The sequence below is a fragment of the Hoplias malabaricus genome, chromosome 14 (assembly GCF_029633855.1).
Source record: "Hoplias malabaricus isolate fHopMal1 chromosome 14, fHopMal1.hap1, whole genome shotgun sequence".
Lineage (NCBI taxonomy): Eukaryota > Metazoa > Chordata > Actinopteri > Characiformes > Erythrinidae > Hoplias > Hoplias malabaricus.
Window position 1 is genome coordinate 38,195,618 of NC_089813.1, and position 12,885 is coordinate 38,208,502.

The following is a 12,885-nucleotide window of genomic DNA, read 5'->3' on the forward strand; positions in this document are numbered from 1 at the left end:
GTGGGTTCTGGTTTTCTTTTATCACTATTTCTAATTGTTCAAGTTTTGTGTTTATTGTGTTTTGTTCAGAATTTGGATCTAATTCTACTTTTTTGAAGAGTGTTTGGAAGTGGTTGGTCCATGTCTCTCCGTTTTGAATCGCCAATTCTTCATAGTCTTTCTTTTTTAGGTTCTTCCAATTTGTCCAGAACTGGTTTGTTCTGATGGACTCCTCGATTAGTGCCAGGTGCTTTGTGGCGTACTGAGCTTTTTTGGTTCTGAGTGTACGTTTATACGTCTTTAGTGTCTCACAGTAAAGAAGGCGTATGTGGGTGTTGTTTGGATCTCTGTGTTTCTGATTTGATAAATGTCTAAGTTTTTTACGCAAATTTTGACATTCTTGGTCGAACCAGTCATTTTCTTTTTTGAAGTTAGGTTTTGATGTGCTTTTCAGTTTCAGTTTTGCCTTTTCAGCTGCTTTGTGAAAAATCCAATTAAAGTTTCTAACGGCCAGATCGACGCCTTCGTTACTGTGAGTGTAGGTGGCGTCCAGAAAGTTGTCTAAAAGTGTTTGAATTTCCTGGTGCCCGATTGCTTTCTGGAACTCTTGGGTGCTGTTTGGGGCCCATCTGTAAGGTCTCCGGATGGTGTACAGCTCACTGGGCCGTGCGTGTGCGGTGCTGTTAGTCTCTGTCCGTTTAATGAACACAGTGATTTGGCTGTGGTCAGACAGAGGGGTTAGTGGTTTAACAGTGAACGCACTGAGAGAGAAAGGGTCTAAATCTGTGATCATATAATCTACTGTACTGTTCCCAAGAGGTGAGCAAAATGTATATCGTCCCAAAGAGTCCCCTCGTGTCCTACCGTTGACCAGGTACAGACCCAGGCTCTGACAGAGCTGCAGCAGTTCCTTTCCGTTTCTGTTTACAACGCCATCGTAGTTGTTTCTGTGGGGGCACAGAGAATTGTTAATGAAAGGTATTTTGTTTGGATTAAAGTTGTCTGTGTGTATGTGTGTGTAATCTGGTAGTGTCCCTGTCCTTGCGTTCAGGTCCCCACAGACGAGCACATTTCCCTGGGCCTGGAAATGGCACGCCTCTCTCTCCAACTCAGAGAACATGTCTTCAGAGTAGTACGGGGACTCTGAGGGTGGGATGTATACAGCACAGAGGAATATATCTTTCTGTGAAGAGACTACTGTGTTTCTGATTTTAATCCAAATAGAATATTTTCCTGTTTTTAATGTGTGTATATTTTGATGTAGGTTTTCTTTGTACCAGAGGATTAACCCTCCTGAGTATCTTCCTTGGCGAACTGTGCTCAGTTTTTGTGGTGGGACTATGATTTCTCTGTACCCTTTGGGACAGTGAGTGACGATGTCTGCCTTGCACCATGTCTCCTGTAAAATAATGATGTCAAGGCTTTTAATGCATTCTTTAAAATCACTGCTCAAGCTTTTTAAAGCTCTCTCTCTCTCTCTCTCTCTCTCTCTCTCTCACTCTCTCTCTCTTTCTCTCTCTCTCTCTTTCTCTCACTCTCTCACTCTCTCTCTCTCGCTTTCATTCTCTCTCTCTCACTTTCTCTCTCTTTCATTCTCTCTCTCTCTCTCTCATTCTCTCTCTCTCTCTCACACACACTCTCTCTCTCTCATTCTCTCTCTCTCTCTCTCTCCCACTCTCTCTCACTCTCCCACTCTCTCTCTCTCTCTCTCTCTCTCTCTCTCTCTCTCTCTCTCTCTCCCACTCTCTCTCACTCTCACACTCTCTCGCTCTCTTTCTCTCTCTCTCTCATTCTCTCTCTCTCACACACTCTCTCTCTCTCTCATTCTCTCTCTCTCTCTCTCTCTCTCTCTCTCCCACTCTCTCTCTCTCTCCCACTCTCTCTCTCACTCTCTCTCACTCTCTCACTCTCTCACTCTCCCACTCTCTCGCTCACTTTCTCTCTCTCTCTCTCTCTCTCTCCCTCTCTCTCTCTCACTCTCTCTCTCTCTTTCATGCTCTCTCTCTCTCTCTCTCTCTCTCTCTTTCATTCTCTCACCCTCTCTTTCTCACACTCTCTCTCTTTCATTCTCTCACTCTCTCTCCCTCTCACTCTCATTCTCTCTCTCTCTCTCTTTCATGCTCTCTCTCTCTCTCTCTCTCTCTTTCATTCTCTCACCCTCTCTTTCTCACACTCTCTCTCTTTCATTCTCTCACTCTCTCTCCCTCTCACTCTCATTCTCTCTCTCTCTCTCACTCTCCCACTCTCTCTCACTCTCTCTCACTTTCTCTCTCTCTCTCTCTCTCTCTCTCTCTCACTCTTATAATTAATAATCCTTTATTCTTTCTCATGAGCAGTTATAGACATAAATAGCACATGTATAAAGCACATTGAAGCAAGAAATATAGCTGCTGTCCTTGTTCTATGGAGCTTTCTATTGGTTCATTCGCCATGACATTGTCACACAGCGTGATAAATACAGATACGTTTTCCTCTGAAGAACGATGATGTACGAAACCTCCTAAGTTCAGCTTTATACCAGTTCTTTATCAAATATTGCACACGTCACAATGAAGGATTCACAGGAAGCTTTTACAAAACATTCCCCCTGAGTTCACCTTAAACACGGCCATGTTTGTGTGGTATGAACTTAATGGAGATGCAGGATTCCTAAAGCTGAGAGACCCCTACACCTCCCCACATCGGGAGCTCCACACCCTGAGGCTTGTTGGAGTAAACCTCTGTGAATAAGGTCTGGAGACTCCCCCTCACACAGGGGTCACGTAGCTTCCCGAACTCTCCTCTTCTCCGGCGTCTGAACAACGTCTGAAGTTGTAATATCATGTGTTATAAAGCTGTTATTAATGAACGAGGGCTAGATGACACCTGAACTCTCCCGCTGCCCAACTTTCGCTCGAAAAAAAGAAGGAGGGAGAGGAGAGAAGTGGCCGTATTGACTTTTCTGCCGTAAAAGCTTGGACAGCTCAAGTGCTGTTTTCAGAGGCTTGTTTTTATTTTTCAGTCGCTGGATTGAACGTTGGGTTTGACTGTGGGTTAGAAACACTCTGGGTGTTGTTTCTAGCCTAGATCCACAGCTGCAGCCAGAGCCAACGGCGAGAGACCAGCCGAGAGCGAGAGGGAGAGGGGGAGAGAGTGTGATTTTGACCTTTTCTATGAGTATATTCACAAACCTCGGTCTAAACCTGTGCCTCATTCTTTACACAGACCTCCCCAGATGTGCCTCATCTCTATCTTTACCTTTATCTTTATCTTTACACATGACACAGCTCTGTAACTCTGGCACTAAAGTGACCCAAAGAGTCGTCCCACTCTGTCCAGCTCCTTCTAATCCTGTCGTTTTCTCACCGCTGGTCAGTGTTGGACTGGACTTAAGCCCCGGGCTCTGGGCCACTCCGTTTATCTAAAGCTCACATCTCTCAGGATGTGTATTCCACAAGCAACTATCGCTCTGTGTCCCCTGTGTCCTCTGTGTCCAAAGCAGAGACAGTAGCCTCTAACGTTTACTGGTTTAATACCTTTCTCAGTGGTTAATGAGCAGGGTTTTTGAACAGTAATATTTATTATAAATCAAGTTTCTTTAATATAAAACCTAAAATATATCATTCCCAGAGTTCCCGTGTTTACTCCACGTCTCAAAGACTGAGATCTCACTAATGCACCCTCACTTCCGCACTCCTCTGTCGCTGTGGAGGGACCCTCAAGGGCTCTTTAGTTGTTTTATGGAGTTTACAGTGCTTCGGCGCCTATTATTTTAAGTCATTTATCTTCTCAGTCAGCGCTGGTCTAAAATTACACGCGTTTACTGTAAAATACAAAATACAAATACAGTCAAATCTATTTTTTTTTGTAAAATGTAGATGTTTTGAGAGCAACAATGGTGCAAACCACTAGAAAACCCACGTTTGGTTCCGTTAGGGACCGTGTTTGCTGATTGTTAAAATGGGTAAAGGATTTCACACACACACACACACACACACACACACACACACACACACACACACACACACACACACATATGCACACACACCCACACACACACACACACACATATACACACGCATACGCAAACACATATACACACACACACACACATATATGCACACACACACACATACACAAACACACACATATACACACACACACACACACACAAACACACACATATATACACACACACACACACATATACACACGCATACACACACACACACACACACATATACACACACACACACACACACACACACACATACACACACACACACACATATACACACGCATACGCACACACACACACCAAACACACACACACACACACACATATGCACACACACCCACACACACCCACACACACACACACACACACACATATACACACACACACATATACACACACACACACATATACACACGCATACGCAAACACATATACACACACACACACACATATATGCACACACACACACATACACAAACACACACATATACACACACACACATACACAAACACACACATATACACACACACACACACACACACACAAACACACACATATATACACACACACACACACACACACACATATACACACGCATACACACACACACACACACACACACCAAACACACACACACTATCCTTTTTTTTTTTAACTATTTTTATACTTTTTGTTTTTGAGCAAAGAATCTCTGCCCAGAAAAATATCCTTTAAAATCTTATTTTCTTAAACGCTTTAAACTTTCTCACAGTAAAGTGTATCGTTCAGTTGTAACTGTAATATTTTAAGTCCATAATCCCCTGTGTACCTTATTATTAGGTGGAGTACAAAAAGTTCTTAGCATTAACCCTGTGTCCACTCTCTGTCCGCTCTGTGAGACAAACCTGCCTCGTTGGTCCTCCTCGTAGATGTAAAGTCCTAAAAAAACTAGTTCGTCTGCTAATATTGTGAGTTTACTGGATGTTTTTGGTCGGTGGACTGTTCTCAGTCCAGACACTGAGGGGTTTAAAAACTCCAGCAGCACTGCTGTGTCTGATCCACTCTACACCAGCACAACACACACTAACACACCACCACCACGTCAGTGTCACTGCAGCGCTGAGAATGACCCACCACCACATCACACCTGCTCTGTGGGGCTCCCCCTACCCCGGGGACCTTCTGGGTTGGAGGGCCCTCCTGACACTAGGGGGCTAAAAACGTATGCAGAGCAACAGATGCAGCTACAAAGAATGGACAGTGAATCTAGAAAAAAGGGTGGCTTTAATGCAATGGCTGATCGGTGGAAATAAAGTTGTGTATTAGTTTACGAGAAGGTTATGTCTCTCTCTCTCTCTCTCTCTCACACACACACACACACACACACACACACACACACACACAGCACCTCCTCTACTCGGGCTTATTAGGAGATGACCCCTCTAGTTCCATTGTCACAGCTCGTGACGTCACTCTGCCCCGCGTATAAAGACACACACCTGGCGCAAAGCAACAGGCACACACGCACACACCAGCACGCGCCCACACACCACCACACACACAAACGCACACTTGTGATTTTAACAGCTGTAGTTTACAACCTCTGACATCTTCACGCGCGTAAAAGCGCGCGCACACCCGGCCACATCCAAGCAGCCCTCGCGCGCGTAAAAGCGCGCCTCCTTCCACGTGCCGTTTATGAATCTGGCGAGCTTCTCCTTCTTCAGCATGACCGCGGAGGCGCAGCTCTCTCCGGCCGAGGCCGCGAGCCCCAGCGCCGGCCTGGGCTCTCCGTTAGCGCCGCCGTCCTCCCTGGTGCTCATGCCCGAGGAGCCGCCGGGGGTCAAGCCCGTGAGCCCGTGCACGGAGGACGGAGACGCGGACGCTCAGAACCAACAGCAACAGTCCCAGCAGGCCACCGAGGAGGAGCGCGCGCCCACCGCCTCCGGAGGGCGCCGGCGCAAGCGTCCCGTGCAGCGAGGCAAGCCTCCGTACTCGTACATCGCGCTCATCGCCATGGCCATCGCACACGCGCCCGAGCGCCGGCTCACGCTGGGGGGCATCTACCGCTTCATCACCGAGCGCTTCCCGTTCTATCGCGAGAACTCCAAGAAGTGGCAAAACTCCATCCGCCACAACCTCACGCTCAACGACTGCTTCGTGAAGATCCCGCGCGAGCCCGGCCGGCCCGGCAAGGGCAACTACTGGACGCTGGACCCCGCCGCCGAGGACATGTTCGACAACGGCAGCTTCCTGCGCAGGCGCAAACGCTTCAAACGCGCGGACGCCGCCAGCGCCGCCTCCGCCGCCTACCACCACCACCACCACCATCACCACCACCACCTCCCCATGCACGCGCACCAGCATCAGCACCACCAGCACGTGCACGCGCACCAGCACCACCAACACCACCACGTGCACGCGCACCCAGCCCTGTACCCGGCGGCGTACGGCTCGCAGGTGCTTCATCATCCTCATCCTCAGTACCAGTACCAGCACCGGACTTTCAGCATCGACGACCTCATCAGCCAGCAGATGCCCGAGATCAACGTGCACGCGCACGGACACTGCCTCAGCCTGGGGCTCGGAGGCGGTGGCGGAGACGTGGAGCAGCAGCAGCAGCAGCAACAGCAGCAGCAGCAGACGGTGAGCGTGAACGCGCAGAGCGTCAGCGTGAGCTCCCAGGCTTCGCCGCAGTTCTCAGCGCCGGCTCCGGCGCAGCTCTACTGCGGCAAGCACGAGGCCTACGGTGCGCATACGTACGCGCGCCAGGGGAGCTACGGCGGCGGGCTCGAGCGCTACATGTGACACTGCTGAACATCTGTGGGACAGGAGCGTGCACAGCAGCCAGCACAGACTCGACGGGCAGTTACACAAACATGCTTCAATACGGAGCTAGAGTGGTTCTCACAGGCCTTTATTTCACAGCACCTTCCAGCCGTCTACCTGCTTTCGGCAGGGCCTTTGTTAAAAGCCGGGGTCCTGCTTGATGTGGAGGTGACACACACCTTTAAACCAGGTCCACTGGGGGCAGAACTGTGGTCAGAGACACTCCCATGTCTCACACTGACCCTAAAGGACAGCACTTACTCTGTCGGAGCAGATGAAAGGTCAAAATGAATCAACAATAACATCTGTAAAGTAGTAACAAAACATCTGGATTTCAGGGATGCTTTTGCTCCACACTTAAAAACGATGGTTCTACAAAGGTGCTTTAGTAAAAAAACAAGGGGTCTATAGAGAACCTGAACATCTGAAGAACGTTCTGCAGGACTAAAGGCCTCTCGGCGTTGTGTAGGGGGTGTTAAAAGGGTTCTATGGTTCTTCTAACGAGCTTGACATCGTAACAACTGTAGAACCGTATTTGGAGTCCTTCTCTAAAAGGTGAACCATCTGTAGCCCATTCTCCTTCAATCTGAAGAACATGCGTATGTTATTTACGCTGCAAAGACTCCTTTAGTTTGTTCAGGGTTCTATATAGAACCATAGAACCCACGTAGAGCCGTCATTTTTAATTGTGTAAGAATGGTATTCATTCATTCATTAATACATTCATTTTCTGTAAGTGTTTCACGTCTGTAGCCAGTTGTGAAGTTAAAGTCCAGAAAGTAAAACAATTTAGAAGAAGCCTGGACACTTCTGCTGTGGGTTGGAGCTCCGTAAACAAACCCAGCAGTTGGAACAACACCCTGGGGAGGCCTTTTTACTTTCTGGAGCAGCCCATTGGTCGACGGTGCAGGGTCAGTCCTTGAAGTCGATGTTAGAAGCAGGAGAACGATCTGAGCCACTTTGAACTCTTCAAAATATCTGCTTCTGTGGCGTGGTCCCAGGTCCGAGAGGTGGTCCCAGAGAGGAGCACCAGTGTGGCGCCGACGGGGTGATACATGGATACACAACAGAACCCAGGGTCCCGCCGCACTGACCTGTGTGTTCTGACCCTCTCTATCAGAGCCAGGGTTAACTCTTCTGTGGGATCAGAGCGGACGAGCTCGTGTCCACTCCCCTGTCACTGCTTCCCCTGGGCCACTTTCGGTAGGTACTAGCTCCCCCGCGGTTCTAGAGAGGCTCCGGCCAGAGCAGTACAACTCTCACAATGTGGACTTTAGTCAAAGAGGTTCACATCTCTCCTGCTTCCAGCATCAGCTCCAGCAGCTCCTCCTCATGCGATGGCCTTAGAGAGCGGCTGTAGTGACTTGGCTTTTTGAGTTTCTAAATAAAACGAATGGAGTCTGTGAGGAGCGGGGTGTGTTCTCTCAAAGACTGAGGGGTTTCCTCCAGGGCCCACCACCACCAAGTGTAACCGTGAAGGTACGGACAGGTCTTTCAGTCGGGTTTAAACCCCAGTCTCTGTCACAAGCAGCGAACACTGCACAGAAACGTCTCTCTCTTTGCTCTGAGTCTCACTGCTGTATATTTTATGCTTTATTAAATATGGCCCATGGGAAATGATATGGCCATCAGGACATTCTCCGTTTATTTACTCTTTTCTCTTTCATTTTTTACCGTTTCCAGCTGTAAATATCTTTAAAGTAATAAACTACTTTTGTGTAAAAAAACATTTTGTTTCTGTTATTTTTCTGCTTTTGCGTTTTCTACTGCTTTTCTACTTCTACTACGTCTTCTTCCAGGACTTTTACTTATTAATATTATCTATTATAACAACAACCATCATTCTCCATCATCGTATTCATAATTACATTTTTATTAACACTGTTTATTACACGTTAATAACAGTTTAATACAATGTTACATTTCTGCTTCTTTCTTTCTGTAAACAATATAATTATACACCATATAAAATAATATATCACATTATACTTATAAAACCTAGTAAACCTGTAATAAACCTGTAATAAACTCTGCTATTGTATGTAATAAACATTTAAAATATATTTTTTTAATTAAACATTGTTAATAATTAGAAAAGGCAATAGAAAAAGTAATAAATGAAAACGTAGAGCTCAGTCTGTTATTACCACAGTTCAATTACACTTTACATCCAATCAAAACTGTGGAATATGATGGTAATTATAATAAATAAATATAATGATAATGAAGCAGGAGATGCACCAGCACTGAATAACGCCGTGGTTTCTCTGAGCTTCTGTGTGGAAGGACGCCTCAGTAACTGATAGTAACTGTGTCTTCACTGAGGCCGAGTTCATGTTTCGCAGGGTGCTTTAGTCGTGGACGTTTCAGAACGCGATGCTAAGCGTGAGGCTCAGATTCCACTTCAAATAAAACCTGATTAACTCTGAATTAATGTAGGTTTCCTCCAGTTGTTCTCTCTTCTGTGGGTTTCATCACAAACTGAGCTTCAAAGCGTTTCAAAAGGAGGAAAAATCTACACTTTAAAAGCGAGGAAAATGTTTTTCTGGAGCAGGAGCGCCACCGTGCGGTCACAGTAGCAACTGCAGCCCTACACTTCATCCCGTGTATGGCGCCGTTAAAGATGCCTCGTGTAGTATTTAGTTGCACATTGCCAGCAACTTGATCCCCCTCCCTCACCCCTCTCTTTCCCAGAAGGTTTAGAACCTACGGTGGCCCTCAGGTGCCGAGCGACTGCCTCTGCCTTCCCTCCTTTCACTTTGCTGCTTCCGTCTTCAAGGGCTTCCTCAAGGCTTCCCTTCCACACCTCCACAGTGTCTTAGTGTTTTACTCGTTTTATATTAAATACATGTTATTTGTTTAATTTTTTGTATTTATTCTGATTTACTTTACTATATTTCTTTAATTTTGCCTTATTTTTGTCTCTTATTTAATTTGTTTATAAAGTGTTTTTAGTTACATGTGTACAGATATAATTCAGTTTATTTGAACAATGATAGATCAATAAATCTGATTGATTGATCAGAAATAACTGTAATGTCGTGTGCAGAGCTCTCATGGAGCTGAAGGGTTTTTGGGGCAGTGTTGGGGTGACACCGCTGTGGTGGGGCTGTTAAGTCTCTGTTGTCTGGCTGTGGAGGGTGTGTGGCTATTATGTGTATAATTAACCTGTAATTACACAGTTAATACAGAAACTTCCTATAACGTGGGATGAAAGTTTACCTCGTTTGCAAAGCGGCTGCGTCATGTTTTCTGGCCACTAGATGGCAGCCATTCCAAAGCTATTAACTCCCCTCCTGTAATGCAATCCTGTATAAATGTGATATTACATTTTATGAACTCTTATATCCTACATCCTGTAATTCAGTCCTGTATAAATGTGTTATTACATTTTATGAAACCTTATAATCCTACATCCTGCAATGCAGTCCTGTATAAATGTGTTATTACATTTTATGAAACCTTATAATCCTACATCCTGTAATGCAGTCCTGTATAAATGTGTTATTACATTTTATGAAACCTTATAATCCTACATCCTGTAATGCAGTCCTGTATAAATGTGTTATTACATTTTATGAAACCTTATAATCCTACATCCTCTAATTCAGTCCTGTATAAACGTGTTATTACATTTTATGAAACCTTATATCCTACTTCTTGTAATGCAGTCCTGTATAAATGTATTATTACATTTTATGAAACCTTATATCCTACATCCGGTAATGCAGTCCTGTATAAACGTGTTATTACATTTTATGAAACCTTATAATCCTACATCCTCTAATGCAGTCCTGTATAAATGTGTTATTACATTTTATGAAACCTTATAATCCTACATCCTCTAATTCAGTCCTGTATAAACGTGTTATTACATTTTATGAAACCTTATATCCTACCTCCTGTAATGCAGTCCTGTATAAATGTGTTATTACATTTTATGAAACCTTATATCCTACATCCTGTAATGCAGTCCTGTATAAACGTGGTATTACATTTTATGAAACCTTATACCCTACATCCTGTAATGCAGTCCTGTATAAATGTGTTATTACATTTTATGAAACCTTATATCCTTCATCCTGTAATGCAGTCCTGTAAAAATGTGTTATTACATTTTATGAAACCTTTATATCCTACATCCTCTAATGCAGTCCTGTATAAATGTGTTATTAAATTTTATGAAACCTTATATCCTACATCCTCTAATGCAGTCCTGTATAAATGTGTTATTACATTTTATGAAACCTTATATCCTACATCCTCTAATTCAGTCCTGTATAAATGTGTTATTACATTTTATGAAACCTTATATCCTACATCCTCTAATGCAGTCCTGTATAAATGTGTTATTACATTTTATGAAACCTTATAATCCTACATCCTGTAATGCAGTCCTGTATAAACGTGTTATTACATTTTATGAAACCTTATAATCCTACATCCTCTAATGCAGTCCTGTATAAACGTGGTATTACATTTTATGAAACCTTATACCCTACATCCTGTAATGCAGTCCTGTATAAATGTGTTATTACATTTTATGAAACCTTATATCCTTCATCCTGTAATGCAGTCCTGTAAAAATGTGTTATTACATTTTATGAAACCTTTATATCCTACATCTTCTAATGCAGTCCTGTATAAATGTGTTATTACATTTTATGAAACCTTATATCGTACATCCTCTAATGCAGTCCTGTATAAATGTGTTATTACATTTTATGAAACCTTATATCCTACATCCTCTAATTCAGTCCTGTATAAATGTGTTATTACATTTTATGAAACCTTATATCCTACATCCGATAATGCAGTCATGTATAAATGTGTTATTACATTTTATGAAACCTTATATCATTCATCCTCTAATGCAGTCCTGTATAAACGTGGTATTACAATTTATGAAACCTTATACCCTACATCCTCTAATGCAGTCCTGTATAAATGTGTTATTACATTTTATGAAACCTTATATCCTACATCCTGTAATGCAGTCCTGTAAAAATGTGTTATTACATTTCATGAAACATTATATCCTACACCCTCTAATGCAGTCCTGTATAAATGTGTTATTACATTTTATGAAACCTTATATCCTACATCCTCTAATGCAGTCCTGTATAAATGTGTTATTACATTTTATGAAACCTTATATCCTTCATCCTCTAATGCAGTCCTGTATAAATGTGTTATTACATTTTATGAAACCTTATATCCTACATCCTCTAATGCAGTCCTGTATAAATGTGTTATTACATTTTATGAAACCTTATATCCTACATCCTCTAATTCAGTCCTGTATAAACGTGTTATTACATTTTATGAAACCTTATATCCTACTTCCTGTAATGCAGTCCTGTATAAATGTATTATTACATTTTATGAAACCTTATATCCTACATCCGGTAATGCAGTCCTGTATAAACGTGTTATTACATTTTATGAAACCTTATAATCCTACATCCTCTAATGCAGTCCTGTATAAATGTGTTATTACATTTTATGAAACCTTATAATCCTACATCCTCTAATTCAGTCCTGTATAAACGTGTTATTACATTTTATGAAACCTTATATCCTACCTCCTGTAATGCAGTCCTGTATAAATGTGTTATTACATTTTATGAAACCTTATATCCTACATCCTGTAATGCAGTCCTGTATAAACGTGGTATTACATTTTATGAAACCTTATACCCTACATCCTGTAATGCAGTCCTGTATAAATGTGTTATTACATTTTATGAAACCTTATATCCTTCATCCTGTAATGCAGTCCTGTAAAAATGTGTTATTACATTTTATGAAACCTTTATATCCTACATCCTCTAATGCAGTCCTGTATAAATGTGTTATTAAATTTTATGAAACCTTATATCCTACATCCTCTAATGCAGTCCTGTATAAATGTGTTATTACATTTTATGAAACCTTATATCCTACATCCTCTAATTCAGTCCTGTATAAATGTGTTATTACATTTTATGAAACCTTATATCCTACATCCTCTAATGCAGTCCTGTATAAATGTGTTATTACATTTTATGAAACCTTATAATCCTACATCCTGTAATGCAGTCCTGTATAAACGTGTTAT

General features: G+C 43.0%; 1 protein-coding gene and 1 pseudogene across 1 annotated transcript; one reads left to right on the forward strand and one right to left on the reverse strand.

Annotated features, from left to right (window-relative positions):
• Positions 1 to 1,599, reverse strand: part of LOC136665625 (RNA-binding protein 25-like) — a 31,264-nt pseudogene extending 29,665 nt beyond the window's left edge.
• A 4,055-nt stretch (positions 1,600 to 5,654) lies between these two features.
• foxe3 (forkhead box E3) lies at positions 5,655 to 6,764 on the forward strand. The gene has a single exon (XM_066643272.1). It carries the CDS (start codon positions 5,655 to 5,657, stop codon positions 6,762 to 6,764), a length of 1,110 nt encoding a protein of 369 aa, XP_066499369.1.
• Positions 6,765 to 12,885: the final 6,121 nt, after the last annotated feature.

What these genes read in the sequence shown, in the direction of transcription:
- foxe3 (XM_066643272.1), top strand. Translation starts at nt 5,655, where the DNA reads ATGAATCTGGCGAGCTTCTCCTTCTTCAGCATGACCGCGGAGGCGCAG.